Source organism: Muntiacus reevesi, chromosome 2 (assembly GCF_963930625.1).
Source record: "Muntiacus reevesi chromosome 2, mMunRee1.1, whole genome shotgun sequence".
NCBI classification, from domain to species: domain Eukaryota; kingdom Metazoa; phylum Chordata; class Mammalia; order Artiodactyla; family Cervidae; genus Muntiacus; species Muntiacus reevesi.
Genome location: NC_089250.1, coordinates 45,046,312 through 45,064,475, shown reverse-complemented (window position 1 = coordinate 45,064,475; position 18,164 = coordinate 45,046,312). Strand labels below are relative to the sequence as shown.

At 50.1% G+C, this 18,164-nt stretch overlaps 1 protein-coding gene across 1 annotated transcript in view; it reads right to left on the bottom strand.

The window, feature by feature from the left end:
* The window catches only part of ADARB2 (adenosine deaminase RNA specific B2 (inactive)), a 222,991-nt gene that overhangs the window by 56,102 nt on the left and 148,725 nt on the right, over nt 1-18,164 (bottom strand). The window contains exon 2 of the mRNA XM_065919621.1: nt 892-978. Within this exon, the coding sequence (XP_065775693.1) occupies nt 892-978 (87 nt within the window). The remainder of the gene's footprint in view (nt 1-891; nt 979-18,164) is intronic.

Below are 18,164 nucleotides of genomic sequence, written 5' to 3'. Positions count from 1 at the left end.
GTTATTGTGAGGTTGAGCTGGGGGACATGTGTAAAGGACAAGACCCCTGACACAGAGCAGAGTCAGGTGCAGTTCTGAAAACAGCAGGAAAGGGGAGGCAGACACTTATATGCCTGTCCAGGCCAACTCCCCTGCCTATTTCAGGAGCTGGGTTTCCCAATGAATTTCCTAGAAATTCCAGGACCCCCAGAAAAGAGGGCTGGAGTGCTCCCGCCCCCAGAGAGCCTGGTCCTGTGCCAGTTCTGAGACCAGGCCTTGGGACCCCCATGATGCACCCCTAGACACACCTGTTGCTCCTTGGTCACCTACCCAAGAGCCTCGGTGACCATCAGTGCACCACCTGCTCCCACAAGCACATGCCTGACTCTGGCTGCAAAGGTCAGACCTGTCAGATAACACTGCAATGCAAGAAGTGTTCTGGTCGTGTGGACCGTCTCACCCTCCACACTTTCCTGCTACAAGCGAGAGGGGTGCCCTGCCCGACACACACACCCAACTCTTCCTCCCCTCACGGCCATCTGCTCTGATATCCTCGGTGGGTGCGCTGTCCAGATCTACACCCTCCCTGCCCCCTACCCTGATGTCTCTCCAGTTTCACAAGCCAAATGCAGTTTCAACAGCAGGTACCCGTCCAGCTCTTTCCTTGTTAAATAACTGGACATACTGTTCAAAGAGGCTGTGTTCACTTTCCTTTCTCTTTTTGGTTTGGAGGGAAAAGCAAAGAAAAGAGAGGAGGGGTGGTCCAAGAGAACTAGTATCTTTTCTTGCAACGCCTGGAGTTCTCAGTCACATGGTCACTGCCAGGATTTCCTACCACTGTGGGGGTGGGAGGATGGGATCCCAGTTTGGGGGGAGTGGTGGGACCCCGGCTCTGGGGAAGGAGCTGCTTACTGAGGTTGTCCTCGTCCTCTGCGTGCGTGGCCCCAGGGTTCAGGCGTTTGAAGGGAGCGATGAAGGCTGACAACATGCTCACTTTGTCTGGAAAGAAAAGAACAGGAAATGCACTTTTGACACCAAGTTTCAGAAAAACTCAGTGCTTTCAAATGTTCTCATTACTGGGGGTTTGGACCTGGAAAGCTGAAAGTTCATTTTGGTTTTAGCCTCTTCATTTTGGTTTAGTCTTTTATTGAATTTCTGACAGCATTTTATCAAATTCCCCTCTCCATTCAATATTAAACTTTATGATCTCCATCTTTCTTATTTTCTTATTTTTGGCATCTCCATGTCCCTCAAAACCAGAAGTCTCTACCTGCTCACTGAGGTAGGTTCACAGAGAGGAGAGAGGCAGACTGAGAGCTGTCTCAGCTAAACAAGTGTCCTGCAAACAGAGCCACAACCCTCCTCCCCAGAGGCGGAGACCTTGCTCTGTGGACTGAAAGTGAATGAAAAAAAGGACTTCTCAAAACTGTAACAAATACTCTATGTGTGTTTGAGCAGAAGATGGCGGGACAGGAGGAAGCAGCAGGGTTGAGGGTGTGGAGGGCCCCTTGAAGTGGGGGCAGTCATTGAGTGGTGAGCGGAGCCCGGGAGCCCCTGCCTGCAGCTCCAGGGCTGGTCCTGGCTGCAGACTCCCCTGGGGGCAGCACAGAGAGCAACTCAAACCCAGGACAAGGTGGCGCTTGGGACCAACAGGCTCAGCTATTCCCTCTAAACAGAGACCAAGGGCTGAAATAAGATAATAACTGAGGAAGGCACCAAAAGGAAGACTCCCTATTTCAGAACCCTGACCCCGACTGCAAGTGAGTCCACAGGAGAACTCAGCCCTGATGCCCCCACAGCCCCTCTGGTCAGACCCTCAGGACTGCAGCATTCCTGACTTTCCAAGTGACCTTAGAAAACCACGTGTTCTTAGGAAACCAGGGATGGAAGCATGCCGCTGCTCGTCCCGTGTGTCAGAGGTCACTGCAGTGTCACCCATGCCCTTCCTGCTGGTTGTGGCGGGGGGCGGGGCGGGGTCCAGGGCCCCTGTCAGGGACACTTTCTGCATCCTCTGTGCCTGGTGCTGCCTTGTGTCTGCTCTGTGTCAGACCGGAGCCCTGTTCCGGGCACACCTCCGCGATCTTCTGTGGAAACCTCAGCTGTGCTGCCTGCTCCAGACCCGGGCCTGGAATGTGCTCTTTCTGTTTCTGTTCTGAGCCTGCTTTCTCTTTAGCCGGGCTTTCCAGAGGCCAGTGGAGTTCACGCTGAAATTCATTCAGGAGCCTGTTAACAGCTGTTGTTTCCAGCAGGGACAGGCAACAATATAATGCTCACTCAGAGAACAATAAATAACTCAAATACGGGAGGTTGCTCCCTCTTCATTCTGCCGAACAAGAGGAATCAGCCAGGGAAGGCCCCGCTCCCACCCTTGCGGCTATGCCAATTTACTGTGTGGGAATGAAATCTCTTCTTGAGTTATAATTTCATTAAAGGAGCCCAGTAATATTCCAGAAATAGTGTGAAGCTCACATGATTTAGTCTGGAGCATTTCGAAATGAAATTACAATTTTCTAATAAACAGGGCTCCCAACCAGACACCCACAAAACACACCAAGCCGTTTCAGAGCTCACCTTAGACAAACTGTGAAATACTTAGAGATGGTTTTCTATCCATCAGAGTTCTCCATTTCTAGGGTGGCCACAGTTGTCAAATAAAAATTCAAGACATCTAGTGAAGACTGACTTTTGGATACCTGAGAGATATTTTTCTGTGTACATCTCTATAATATCGTGTGGGACATACACACACTACAAAAATTATTATTTATCTGAAATGCAAATTTAAGGCAAAAGACTTGAATAAACATTTCTACAGGGAAAATGCACAAATGGCCAATAAACACATGAATAGATATTCAACATCATCAGGGAAATGGAAATCAGAACTAGGGTAAGACAGCCTTTCACACATGTTAGGCTGGTTGCTACTAAAAAAAACCAAGAAAATAATACTTGTGGGTGAGGATGTGTAGAAATCAGAATGCAGTGCACCACTGGTGGGAATGTAAAACAGTGCAGCCACTGGGAAGCCTATACGTCCACTCAGGTGTAGATCCAGAAGAACTGACAGGGGGATTCAAAGAAATACAGCACACCCATGTTCAAAGCAGTGTGACGCACAACAGCCAAATGGGGAGGCAACCCGAGTGTCCAGCGGTAGACGGACAGATGGATGGATGTGGTCTGTACACAAGAGGGAACATTATTCATTCTTGAAAAGGAAGGGCATTCTGATGCAGGCTATAGCACGGTGAACCTTGGGGACATGGTGCTAACCAAGGAAGCCAGCCACGAAAGGACAAATGCAGTGTGACCATGTCTGTGAGGCCCCTAGAGACCTATAAATCACTGATACAGGAGGTAGGATGGCCCCCAGGGGCTGGAGGAGGGAAACGGGACTGGTCAGTGAGTGAAGACAGAGCCCAGCCTGAGGAAATGAGGAAGCTGGATGTGGAGGTGGTGGTGGCTGTACAACATAAAGACATACTTAACATTACTGAGCTACATGCTGGAGTACGGGTAATACTGCACCTTATATATTTTGTATGCTTTACTACAATTTAAAAAATAAAAAGCAATTCAGGTTTAACTGGACATCCTGTGGATTTTCTGGTAACCTTAGCCCTTCATTGGTTGATCCACTCCTCTGGTGTGGTGGGTTTGGATTTCGGGCCGGCTGAAACCAGGCAGAAAGCCAGGCAGAAAGCCTCAGAGATGCTGAGTCAGCTCACCTGACTCTGGGTACAGCCACCTGCTAGGATGCTTCAGGAGGGAGGAGTAGTTACCCTGACAGCACATGTATTCTAGGTGGGAAACAGTGACTCCTAGGAAGGACACACAGAGTCTTCTCTTTTTATCACAGTGCACAGCTTGTGGGGTCTTAGTTCCCCAACCAGGGTTCAAACTGCTGTGAAAGCGCAGAGTCCTAACCACTGGATGCTAGGGAATTCCCTCAGACTGAGTCTTTAGACAGTCATTAGGGAAAGGGTGAGGAACTGCATTTTCTATTTAGAAAAATTCCAAGACAAATTATTTGCTGTTGGTGCCTTCTTCGTGGTTGTTTCCTGGACACAGGCCTGTCAAGGCATCTACTTCTGTGGGTTCCAGGTGAGCAGAGCCCCAGTGCCCAGCTGTTTCTATCTCTGTGTTTCTCACAGTCATTTGAAAATCTAGCTTCATGCAGGTCACAGACTGATGGAAAATAGAGGCCCTGCTTTTGTTACTCTCAGTTCTGGATGATTTGGGTCTGCTGAGAGCAGCTGGTTAACAGGGCTCCCGGCCTCTCGCTGGAGAGTCAGAGGAAGGAGGGGGCCTTTCTCCTGGGAAAGCAACTGAACGGGCTGGGCATCCAGGCCTGCGGACGGGTCTATGGCTCTCAGCTCAGGTCCAGCGTCCCTGTGAACCAGCCGGATGTTGTTCTGTGTGAAAGGCACCTGTGAGACAGCATGCAGGCCGGCCTCCAGTCAGGAGTGATTTGGGGGGACATTCAGGTCATTAGTATAATGGCATTTTCAATGAGCTACTTGGAGTGAATGACCCAGGACATTTGTATTATAAACCTTATTACTCAGTGCAAACAACTGCAAAATAAATGGCTTTGGCCCACGTTGAAGTGATTTCGTGTGTTTTTGGAGCACGTGTGGGGCAGAAGCCACTTTCTGGAAGTGCACGAGATCACATTGGTTGAGAATATTGATAATGAAGAAGAAACACAATTTGGTGATGACAAAAATATAGAAAAATGGAACAAAGTGGATGGTTCAGAAATGGAATCATACTTGTGTGATCAACTGACCTACAACAAAGGTATCAGAGTCTCACACTGGTGTGAAAGAAAGTCTTTTTAACAAGAAGTGCTGAAAAACTGTACACCATCCTGGAAAAAAGTGAATTCTGAGCTCTATATTGAATCATAATGAAAATGGTCATAAGATGAATGAAATATGTATTCCTTCAAGAATGCATTCATTCATATATATTCGTTCAAGAAGAAACCTGAGCCAGAGCACTTGCAGAGATGTTATTCGAGGCAGCTCTCATTGCGAAGCATCCCAAGGGCCTGGTAACATAAGGATGCGAACATGGACTGTTTTAAATTCATATTGTGGGTGTGATCAGCAATAACAAGGATTGAGGATTAAGATACTTTATGACATAGATGAATCTCTAGAATAACAAGGGTTGAGGATTAACATACTTTATGACATAGATGAATCTCTAGAACAGCACGTTGCGCAAAAATCCAGGTGTAAAAGACAAGGTTCCTTGTGATCCCAGAAGAGGCACAGCCTCCCTCGGCAACAGGTCACGCAGAGGTCACACACGGGTCACACTAGGGCCAGGGAGGCTGGCTGGGAGGGCGGGGTCTTTCCGGGAGGACGAAACCTCCCACGTGTAGTCAGAGATGTGTGTTACATGGTGTGCATTTGCCCCTGGACTGTGACACACACACTTTGTGCATTTCTCTGTGTGTAAATTATATCTCAATTATTTAAAAATAATAAAGATACAAAATGTGACTGGACAAGAAACTAAACGATGAGAAGTGAGCATCAGAGCACGATTTACTCCAGGAAGGAGAAACCGAGGTGACAGATATTAAAATGAACTGTATGTGCAGTCAGGCCTCCTAGTTAGGGCCTAGGGTTTTTGCTTTCTCTTTTGCTTACTTTCTAGATTTGGAAGCTCAAATTCATTTAAAGGGCTTTAAGAAGAATGTCAAAGACAAGGCCCTTTGGGGCCGTCTTCAGACACATGAACACAGAGGAAGAATGAGCCCGTGTGAGTGGAAGGCTGGGAGCGTCAGGCCCTGTCACATGCCCTGCAGCCATGGAGCCTCAGTTTACCCACAAGGACTGAGGAGTAGTGCAAAGATCCAAGCGTTTGGACCATGTTGTTGTGAACTCTGTGTTTGTTTTCACAGACTGTTTTGTTTATCAACAGTTTATGAAACAATTTTTACCAACTAAGATGAAAATTTAGGAAAAACCCTTTGGGGTAGGAGTCCCAAGTCAGTCACTTGGAAAATCTACCCTTGTGAAATAACATGTTTGCTGGAACAAACATGTTACTTTTTGTTTTTGCTAAAAACCATGACTGCTAAAATGCCTGCAGATTTGATCTTCTTCTCCGCCTCCTGAGAAGCACTAAATAGTTCATGGGTTATTTTTAAAAATTAGATCAGTCCGGCACTTGGTCCTGCCCTATTTCAGCCGTTTGGAGTGAGGTTTTGTGCTCTGTCCTTGGCGTCTGTGGGCCACATGCGGCCACGGCCACATGGCTCGGTGACAGCTGGAAGCGTCAGAGCGTGGTCAGCACCTTCAGGCTACAAACCCAGCTCTTTGTGTCTTCCCTCCTTGTGTTTCCTCTTCCCCAGACATGCTCTGACAGACGGCCCCCAGGCCTGACCCACTTTCCTTCCTGCCGTGGCTGCTCCCCCAGCACAGGTGTGTCGCGAACTGATGCTTCTATCCAAACAGAGATGAGGACAAGCCTGAGCAGGCGGGCTGCCCGGGGAAACCAGAGAACAATTAACCTCCATGCAGGCAGCAGGGGGGAGGCAAGACACTCTCTCGCTGATTTTCAGGAACATGAATTTTAAGAGACTATGTTCAAGCTGCCATCTCTGAGCCAGGAGTTAAGGCAGAAAAAGACTCTGGGCCTGTGACATGAGAGCGTCTGCTCACTGGCTGGGCTCAGCTGGTAACGCCCAGGGGATAAGATCATGAGTTTGGTCTTGAAACTGGCAGCCAGCCTGTCTATCCCTCACTCACTGTATCGGCTGAACGGTGTCCTCCCCAAATTCAGGTTAAGTCCTGACCCCCAGGACTCAGAATGTAACCACATTGGGAGATGGGCCCGTAAGAGGTGATGAAGGTACAGTGAAGTCACGAGGGTGGGTTGTGATCCCCTGTGACCGGGATAAGGAGCTGAGGACAGACACTCACGGAGGAACGACTGTGTGAGGACACAGGGAAAAGGTGGTGTCTGTGTGCCCAAGGCAGAGGCCTCGGGCGGACCAGCCTGCCCACGCCTGACCTCCAGTCACTGGGGCACACTAATACATTCACACAACAGATCTTTATCGAATGCAAGTTAGTTGCTTCCAGAATCAATACTTTCACACACTGATGCCAAGAAGGAACAGTGTGAGGAGCCTGTCCTGTCCAGGGGGACCAAGGAGGTGGGGGGACAGCATCTCACTGGAGGTGACCTGACCGCTAATCATAGTGCCTACCCTTTAGGGTAGGCCCCAGAGCCGAGTGTTCTTGTGCTGAAAGGTGAGTCTGGGCTGGGTCAGAGGGGTGGGGTCCAGGCCGGCTGAGGGCCCCTGTGCAGAGGCTCTGGGCAGTTCTGGAACTTGGCATCTTGGTCTGGGTGGACACCCCACCCAGGGGGCGTCCTAGGCTCCTGTGGGCCTGGAGCCTTGGTTCTGAACTGGGGGCACAGGGGGCCCGAGGGCAGCAAACATAAAAGTTCTGGATGGTGAGTGGGGGGAAGGAAAAGAGGGGGAAAGGAGAGGGGGTAGGGGGAGAAGAAGGGCAGGAGAGAAAGAGCTCATCCAAGACCGTCTTAGGCCCAGACATGGGTCCTCAGTGTCACCCCCACTTGCTTGCCCCCCACATGTTCACCAGGTCCAACTACACCTGGATTATTTTGGGAAGTGGGGGAGGGGTGCCTGAAACCACACCAGCTCCCTCGGATCTTGCTCTGCACTTTGCATGAACAGCAGGCTCAAAGGACTGACAAGTGGCTGATGGGGACTTTTTGCAAAAAAGTGCATCTAAGTAAAAAAAAGAAATTCTTATCTAAAGGTGTGTGTTCACACTGTACTCAGACCTGTGAGGAGTCTAAGGTGTGTGTTCACACTGCACTCAGGCCTGTGTGGTGTCTGAGGTGTGTGTTCGCGCTGCCCTCAGGCCTGTGTGGTGTCTGAGGTGTGTGTTCGCGCTGCCCTCAGGCCTGTGTGGTGTCTGAGGTGTGTGTTCGCACTGTACTCAGGCCTGTGTGGCGTCTGAGGTGTGTGTTCACGCTGCCCTCAGGCCTGTGTGGCGTCTGAGGTGTGTGTTCACGCTGCCCTCAGGCCTGTGTGGCGTCTGAGGTGTGTGTTCGCGCTGCCCTCAGGCCTGTGTGGCGTCTGAGGTGTGTGTTCGCGCTGCACTCAGGCCTGTGTGGCGTCTGAGGTGTGTGTTCGCGCTGCACTCAGGCCTGTGTGGCGTCTGAGGTGTGTGTTCGCGCTGCCCTCAGGCCTGTGTGGCGTCTGAGGTGTGTGTTCGCGCTGCACTCAGGCCTGTGTGGCGTCTGAGGTGTGTGTTCGCGCTGCCCTCAGGCCTGTGTGGCGTCTGAGGTGTGTGTTCACACTGTGCTCAGGCCTGTGTGGCGTCTGAGGTGTGGGTTCACACTGTGCTCAGGCCTGTGTGGCGTCTGAGGTGTGGGTTCACACTGCCCTCAGGCCTGTGTGGTGTCTGAGGTGTGTGTTCACACTGTGCTCAGGCCTGTGTGGAGTCTGAGCTGTGTGTTCATGCTGCCCTCAGGCCTGTGTGGCGTCTGAGGTGTGTGTTCATGCTGCCTTCAGGCCTGTGTGGCGTCTGAGGTGTGTGTTCATGCTGCCTTCAGGCCTGTGTGGAGTCTGAGGTGTGTGTTCATGCTGCCTTCAGGCCTGTGTGGAGTCTGAGGTGTGTGTTCGCGCTGCCTTCAGGCCTGTGTGGAGTCTGAGGTGTGTGTTCACACTGTGCTCAGGCCTGTGTGGCGTCTGAGGTGTGTGTTCGCGCTGTATTCAGGCCTGTGTGGAGTCTGAGGTGTGTGTTCACGCTGCCCTCAGGCCTGTGTGGCGTCTGAGGTGTGTGTTCATGCTGCCCTTAGGCCTGTGTGGCGTCTGAGGTGTGTGTTCACACTGCACTCAGGCCTTTGTGGCGTCTGAGGTGTGTGTTCACACTGCCCCCAGGCCTGTGTGGAGTCCGCGTTCTCCTGACACCCTGTTGTGACCGGCACATGGGCCGGTGTAGACATCATTCTGGTGAGGGAGGAGGCAGAGGTCGTCCGGAGAGATGACCACGTCTGTTGTGTGTCATAGCCCAGCGCTGCCCAGGTTTGGAGGCAGGCCTGAACACAGGAAGAGGAGACACAAGCGGAAAAGGGGGTGCATGTTGGGACAGACGGACTGTGGGCACATGCCTCTGGGTGCTCTCGGGCAGGGTCTGAATGGGGTGGCCCCAGTGCTGACAAGGCCTGTGGGCCTTTGCTGCCTGATGGGTGGCTCCTGGCTCCTTCGGAGCACGAGGCCATTTACAGGACGACACACTGCTTGTGAAATATTAGTTTCTTATTACTTCTAGTGAGCAGCAGACTGGGTGGAAAGCAGTGTGGTAGATGGATTTTCTATAAGATGGGCCACGTGTGTGTTCTCTATTAGATGCCATGAAAATCAATCTGCAACCTGGTTCAGGCTGGTAAAATTAGATCTAAAACTATTTAATTCTGTTTCAAGAGTGTCTTCCCATCTGATGCCTGGCCTGCGGACACACAGTGATAAAACACCCTGAGTTATTGGCGGCTGTGTGCTTGTCTGTCTGGGGGAGACGCGCCTGGTGTTATAACGGTCAGAGCCCGCAACACAGTGCAAGTCCCCCATCCCCGTGAGGCTCATTTTAATGCTCTTATTTTGCATTCGGCTCAGTTTGGTAATAAGATGTGGCAAATGGATGTCTTTAATTTGCCTGAGGACCTGTTTCTGTGTGTTTGGAGTCAAGCCCCATGATACAGAGTAACTGTTTGGGGCAGGGTGTTGGGAGCTGGAGTGACACTCAAACACAGGGATGGGGCGTGGATTCGAATCACCGCTTTTTCAGTTGAAAGCTTCTCTGTTTGGGGGCTCTTACAAGACCTGCAGAATTGAGGGTTTCCACGGTTACCTCATCAGCCACTAGCCTTGCCGACAAACACCTCTCTCGGCTCCTGCTGGCAGGAGAGTCTTTGTTACTCTGTGCTGAGACCCAGGCCCTCCCAGGGCTCTGCGTGTCACCCGTGGAGAGTCAGCAGTGCTGGCCTCAGGCCAGAACCCTCCTCCTCGGCTCCTTGGCTCCTGTGGAGCTCCCGTCCCAGTGGTGCTGGTTGGAGACGAGTGAGGGGCAGTGTTACTGCCCCTGGTGCCTGTGTGCCTGGGGTCTGGCCGCCCTTGGGGCTCAGAGAGAACCGGGCACCATGCCCCTTTTGGAGGCCGAGGCCGCCCTGGACGAGGTGACTTCTTGCTGGCTGGCTCCTGCTCTGCTGTACCTTCCTGATGACAAGCTCCTATGTCGTATTTAATCAAAACGTGAGCTTATTGTTTCAACACAAGGATAAACAGGAAGCAAACCCTTTCTTTGAACCAAGCAAGTTTAAGGACACCCCTGGATCGTGGCCGTGTGGACACTGTAGCTCGTGGTTCCTGTGTCTGGGATCTGAGAGTTTGCGTGCTGGGTGCCTGACCAAGGAGCTTCCTTGGAGCCAGCCAGCTCCTGGGGACATGTCTCTGAGTGCATGGGCCCTTTCTCTGTGATGCGCTTAGGAGTGATGATGGGCTGTGTGTCCGGTCCCCAAGCAGCAAGTTGATAGCCTGACCTTGAGTCTCGAGATGACCAATAATGCCGCTAAGACAGAGCCACCCACTTCCCCCCTCGGGCTGTCACTGCACCACTGGCATGCATCAGAGTAGCAATGACAGAGCCAGGCCAGGGCACTGGGATGCACAACTCCACTCTGGTCGCCCGTGTGCCTGGTGAAAACATGTCATCACAGGATTCAATGATCTGCTCTCCGGCTGCCACAGTGTGGGCCTTGGGGGCAGCATTGAGAGCTGTGAGCTGTCCAGGATCTGGCGTCTGCCCCACTTGCCGAGACAGACTTGGCTGATTCAGCGAAAGCCATGGACCTAAAGGATGCTGACCAGACCCCCAGAGGCTAAGTGATGGACAGTGGTACTGAAATCCCCAAATCTGAGATGGAAAGAAATATATTAGGGCCATCTCGTCCCCAAGGAAGCAATAGGTTAAGCCCTGGAGCAGACCGTTTCTACTGGTTCTTCTCATTAAAATTGTCCAAGAACTTGTAACTTGCTGAACCTTACCTCCCTTTTTACCCACATTAAGTTAAGTCTCAGGGGGGAGTTTCCTACATACAAGTCCTGGCATTAGAGCTGAGTGGGGCTGCAGAGTCCCTGACTTACCTCCTCCATCCCTGGGGAGCCCTCCTACCTGCTCCTGGCAGGTCCTCGGAGACCCTGTGTACAGCACCAGTTGATTGAGGACAGCCCCCCACCTCCTCCCCGGCCCAGGGTCTGTAATAGGCTTGATGCTGCTTATTTGGGTGTTACTGATATCGACTATGTCTCAAGAAGAAGGAGTGAAACACCAATTTTCTGTATCACCTCAACTAATACTTGCGGCAGTCTGATCGTTAGCTGCTAGTATTGCCTCCTTCTTATCAATAAGAAAACTGAGGCATGGAAGGATTACATGATTTGCTCACACTCAGGCTCTGGCTCACGGCTTCCGCAGAGCAACCATGTCCGCGGAGCCCTCAGCCCACAGACCCTGTGAATTGTGAGTTCTGGGGAAATGCAAGGGCTGTTCCCAGGGCTGTGAAAGTGCCTGCATATAGTAAGTGTCACCTGTATGCTCAACAGAATCAATTCTGCAGCAACAGCTATTGTTTTTCTGCTTTGTCAGAAACACAACATTGTAAATCAACTATGTGTCAATAAAAAAGAAACGGCCAATGATGGGGACCGGGTCACTAGGGTGGGACCCTGGGAGGAGAAAAGGTGGGTTCAGTAACACCTGGGACTAGCCTTCAGAAAAGCAGAAGAGCAGAGTCTGTTGCCTCATTGCTGCTAGTGCTGTTTCTCTATGTAAATTCTCTAAAACTTCTGTTTAGAACAACTTTTTCCTGGAACTGAGTTAGAAACACAACAGAAGTAGAGATTCCAACAGGGCTGACGCGTTTGTTTCTACTTTGTCCTGGCTGAGTTACCAGGAATTCTGATCTTGTTTCTGAGAAATTTTCAAGGACTCCATGCAAGTGTTTGGGGTGAAGGCAACAATTGAGACGCAGGTGCTCGGTCGGTCGAGCACCCTTTTCTTTGCGAACCCATTGCCTCCTGCGAGCTGGGATACTGGGGGAGGCTCCCTTGTGGGGGTCAGGCCTAGGGCAGCCCTTGGGTCTTCAAGCAAAGTTGCAAAACATCCTCAAGAGCTGGGCTTGTCCACTGCCAACTGGACCACACAAGTGTGTTGAGCAAGTGTGTTGAGAAGGGAGACGGGAAACATTCACTGGAAGGAGAGTTTGCTGAACAAATGAATGTAAAATATCTGTGTGCAAATCTAAGCGAACTTGAGTTTAGCTCTGTGGGTTTGGGACTCTGCTCCTGCTTCAAAATTGCTCTCTCTTTTCATTAGAGCTATTATGTCTATAAATTCAAAACAGTCCAAAACAGAACAATGTGCTTCTTCTGAACCCGTGCAGAAAGACTGCAGCAGGCCTGCCAAGTGAATGTGGGCAGACTCGATGGCAGTGACCTGTGCACGCATCCTGAAAGGGTCTGGAGGCTCTGGTGTGGGGCAGCGTTGGTGTGCCCAGCTCTAGCTCTGGGCAGGTCCACTGGTCCCCAGGAGATGTGGGCATGCTTCTTGGTCCCACTGTGGAGCCGTGCCCTGCCTCAGTCCCTGGGAGCCGGTCACCCTCTGTGCCCCCGTTTCCTCCCCTTGCTACAGAAGGAGCAGCTTCCCACGAGTTGTCATGAGCATCAGTATGGCAACCCCATCCAGGTGCAGGTCTTTTGGGGATACTGAGAGTCCCTTTCCCCCCATGCCCATCCTGGTTCTCCCCACTTGGGACCCACCCCACAGACAGTGGGATCAGAGCCAACAGGAGGGTGGCTGGGCCCTGGGGCCAAGGACTCTGGGTCTGGATGGGAGGATGAGTGGGTGGGCAGAATTATGGATGGAAGGGCCCATATGTGGAGAGTATGGGAATGAGAGATGGGCACACACCTCACTTCGTCAGAGCTGGAGAGTACAGTTGGGAATATGGAGACACCAATTGAGAAGGAAAGCACTCTTTTTGTGTGTGAGGCTGCTATGTCACAAAATGATCGTTTGGTTCAGTTTTCCTTAACCATTTCATCAAGTTGGTTTTGTGTAAATAAGCTGCTTCAATTGAGTGGATTAACTGTTTATTAAAATTAAAAATAGTGATTCAGTTTCTGGAAAGGATAAAACTAGGCTAGGAAAAGTTATTTGCTTGATTCAGTTGATGTATGTCCTACACTTCTTTGTAAGTGAAATGACATAGCCCTGGAGGAAGTAGATTCTCCTTTAACGCTGGATTTGGGGCAAATAAGGAGGTTAAGGAGATGGGCATGTGGACAGCACTGGTTTTAACAAAAACAAGAAGGAAGCAGGGGGTTGCATACGCATAAAAACGCAAGGTGACACATTTGGCTACTGTGTCTGGGAAGCTACTCTTGATTTTGAATATGATTTAAATACATTGATAGAATCTGGTGAATGGAGATGGATCCTCACTGTAATATACTTAAGCAGTGAAGAAAGAATCAGTGTAGGAGGTCTATCTGGGCTCCCAGAGCGGGCTGGGTTCTCGGGAAGCCAGGAGCCACCCCTCAAAGGGAACAAGGAGTCTGGAGGCTGGGTCATGGGGTACAAGGGTGCTGTGTACACCATGGTTTTGTTAACTTCTATTACAGCCCCTCCAAGCAGTTCTCGTCAGATAACTGGTGAGTTCCATGTCCAAGGCTAGGCTAGGATGACCTGCCGAACCAGGAGTCTCCTCTCTCATCGTTGGATCTACATGTCGAGTATGTGCTTGTTAGCTTTTGTACAACATCACTGTGCTCGCTTTAAGACTCTTCAGATTAAAGATGCATCAAAGTGATTCAGTTCTCTAAGTTGTGGGCCAGAAATCAGTGTCTCTCTGGACATCATCCAAGAGTAAAACGTAGCACAAATTGCTTTTAAAAATTAATAATTCACAAAATCTATGGGCTAAGCCTGGTCTGGCTTGAGAAGATAAGTAAAATAAATATTGTAAAGTCAATTTTTTAATAATCTGTGGCATGGAATTCAAGCACAAGAGAAAACATTTAGCAATTAGGCAGGAGCATTCGCTATATGATGAAATGTGAATAATAATATTTAAAACCCTTGCACCCTGCTAACCATCAGGAAACCCCTTCTGCAGCCCTAACTTGGCGCATACAGCTCATGCCATTTCTGTTTCATGAGTCTTGCCTGGAGATGTTCCTGTTTGAGCAGTTACTTTTATAAGTGTTTTTACATCGACAGCTCTGTGTAAGGCTGACGAGAAGTGGCAGAGACAGATGTTTGATGAGGTAGTGTCAGACCAGTGCAGTCATGGGAAATAACATAATTAGATCCGTCACTAGCTGGTAACCAGTGCAGGCGTATTTATCTAATTATCAAAACTGCACAGTTGACATCTGAGGGGATTTCATCATAAGAGGTTTACAAGATTTAGAGTTCAGGCTGATCTCCCAACTCTATATACAAAACAGAAGCTGGCCTCTGGGTTGCATCTTTCCACGATGAAGAATAAAACCCCCAGTGGCTGATGGCAGGCCCTCATCATCCAGAAAGAGGATCAACTGAAAAGGCAGAGGACCTGGAGCAGCGAGAGGGGAGTGCAGTGTCCTCAGACTTGGGATCCCGGCTGCAGAGGCCAGAGGACCACGTCCAGGACTGTGACTCACGCCCAGGACAAACCAGAATGTGGTCCCAAGGCATGGGTGCTGAGGCTTCCTCCCTTCCTCGCCGGGAGCCTGCATTGCCTGTCTAGCCTGAGTGGGTCAGTGCAGAGTAGACCGAGAGGGCAGTCTTGGCATCTGAGTCCCTGGGTCCTTGCTCTCCGCTCTGCGGTGCTTTGTGTTCACCCTCCCTCTGTGCAGGGGAACCACTCAAGGCCCCACACCCTCCACCTCCAGTCAAAGCTCTGGCAAGAGTCAAGGTCAATGACAACAAACACATAGACAGAAGTTCAGCGTCACTCGTTATTAGAGAAATACAAATCAAAACTACAATGAGGTCCCACTTCACACTGTGCAGAATGGCCTTCATCAACAAGTCTACCAACAATAAATGCTGGAGAGGGTGTGGAGAAAAGGCAACCCTCCCACACTGTTGGTGGGAATGTAAATTGGTGCAGACACAATGGAGAAGAGTATGGAGGTTCCTCAGAAAACTAAAATGACAATTACTATCAGCAATAACTTCCTTGGGCATACATTTGGAGAAAACTCTAATTCAATAATTCAATAATAATTCACAGGCACCCCTATGTTCCCTGAAGCACTGTTTACAAAAGCCAAGATATGGAAGCAAACTAAATGTACATTGACAGATGGATAAATGGATAAAGAAGATGTGATTATATATATATATATATATATATATATATATATATATAATGAAATATTACTCAGCCATAAAAAAGAATGAAATAATGCCACTTGCAGCAATGTGGATGCACCGAGAGACTGTCATTCTGAGTGAAGTAAATCAGACAAACAGAAATACCATATGACATATCTTATATGTGGAATCTAAAATATGACACGAACATATTTATGAAACAGAAACAGACTCAGACATAGAGAACAGACTTGAGGTTCCCCAGTCCCAGGGGGGACTGGGGAGGGAGGCAAGGATGGAGAGCTTGGAATTAGCAGATGCAAATTATTAGATGTAGAGCGTATAAACTATAGGGTCCTATGCACAGGGAACCACACTGAGTCTCCTATGATGAACCACAATGGAGAAGACTGTGAAGGTTACACATATGTGTAACTGAGCCATTTGCTCTAGAGCAGAAGCTAAAACAACATTGTAAATCAAATATGCTTCAATAGAAAAGAAGTCAAGGGCAGTGATGGTGGCCAGGTCACTAGGGTGGAACACTGGGTGGAGAAAAAATGGGCTCAGATACCACCTGGGAACTGCCTTGATTTAATCCAGACAAAAGGAGCCTTCTGCATTCAGGTGGAGTAAGAGATTTTGCTGCAGACAGAATGTCTGAGTCCTCTAAATTTATATGTGGAAACCTGACTCCCAGTGTGGTGGTGTCAGGAGGGGGGGCCTCATCTCATGGGAGGTGATGAGGTCGTGAGGGTGGAACCCCTAGGATGGGATCAGTGTCCTTGTAACAAGATCCTGAGAGCCACTGCTCCTCCTCCATGTGAGGACCCAGCGAGAAGATGCAGTCTGTGAACCAGGACGTGGGACTTCACCAGACACAGTGGTACTTTGATCTTGGACCCACAGCCTCCAGAGCTGTGGGGAAGGACTCCTGCTGCTTCAGCTCCTGTCTGGGGTCCTTTGTTATAGCAGCTTGAACAGACGAACCAGCCTCTTGGCCAGGAACAGCACATGCCTGTGCCCATGGGTTCTGCAGTCCTTGCCTCCTGTGCGGATTTGCACGGGGTGCTGGTTTCTAGGCCACAGGGCCTGCTAGGACTAAGGGATCTGAACTCCAGCTATGCTCAACATAACTAAAATAATGGCACTCAAGTGACTCTGGTTTTAACTTCAGGGTTGTTACCCGATGACGTCAAGCAAGCCAATAGATTTTTCTGGGTAACAGTTGGCTATTTCTAAAAGCTGGGGGGGGTCTGGGAGTCTCAGAGGTCAAGTGGGGTTGGAACAGGCTTCGCAAGGGTCTTTTGATTACAGAATCTTATTCATGTATTGGAAAAAATATTCATTGACAACTTCGGGCCAGATGTGATTCTATGCCTTGGGGGTGTAACACTGAACTCACCCCCGCAGGGATGAAGAGTGTGAAGAGTCTTCACTGTGAAGAGTGAAGATGTGTGGTCCCTCAGAGCAGGACGACGACACCCACCCTCCTGGTCTCTGTCGGTGACGAGCCCCACAGCTTGTCCATCCAGAGCTACGGGTAGAACAAGGCTATCTGCTTGTCCTGCAGAGCCCAGGGCACCGGTTGCCTGACTTCCACAGCCAGTGATGGTGCCCGGACCAGCCCCTTCTCTGCCCAGCATCCTGGTCCCCCATTTCCACCCCCGACCTCCGGCAGGTCTCCACCTCAGCTCCAGCTCGCCTCTCAAGCCGCACCCCTGCGTCCTCCCCCAAGCTAGAGGACCCGGGACACAGGGAGCCTCCCAGCCTCGGGCTACTGCTCCTGCCGATCTTCGCCTCCTCACCTGAAGTTGCTGCTGGGCTTATTTTCCCCCACTCATCTGAGTCCCACTCAGTCTCAAGGCTGAGTTCTATTCCCGAGTCCTCTCTAGGACCTGCATGAGCTTCTAGAAACCTCTCCGTCCTCCTCTCTCCTGAAACACTCATGGTCTCAAGCCTCACCATCCTCATCAGAGGATGCTATGCACCAGCTGGGCTTTCACGGTGTTCCCCATCCACAAGAAGATGCTCAGCTTTTCTGGAGGTGGGGCATCAATTCCTCTTTCACACACTTCTTCATACCCAGTGGGTTCTAGATACACAGTAGGTCCTCAAAGACTGTTGACTGATTGTCACTGAGAAAGGCAGGAGAATATTAAAAGGTTTACATGGGACTTAGGAGTAAGTGGAGTCCAGGGTTATTGCTCAACTACCCGCTAGTTGAGTGGACACTCTGTCCATGGACAAGAAGACATGCTGTGCATCCCAGGTGGGTTTATGTTGGAGCCATGGTTCTAAACCTCATGGAGGCAGATTGATCACTCTGCAGCCTCTTCCTGACTTCCTTGACAGACTTGTGATAAAGCTTCATATTCTCGTGGTGGCGGCGGGGTTGGTGGGGGGGGTGGGGGACTCACAAATGACTTTCATGTGCCCCTCGAGAGTTTGATCACTGGTTGGCCTAATTTCCCTGGATCATCTCCTAGGAAAGTTTCAGCCATAGCTGTCAGGCCAGCTTCTCAAATGGTCCATTCAGTGCACACGTAAACTCAGCACTTTGTGTCTCATAACAGTGCACCGGGAGACAGAGAAGAGAAAGAGAGAGAGGGAGGAGATAAATAAAGAATAGAAGGCACAGATGGGCCTGGACAGTTTCTCATTGCTTGTTCCATATGATAGAACTCAACACATCTGGTCGGCTACGAAAAGCATCTTTGCACTAATTTGTTTGTCAGTATCCATTGAGAGGACGATCTGTCA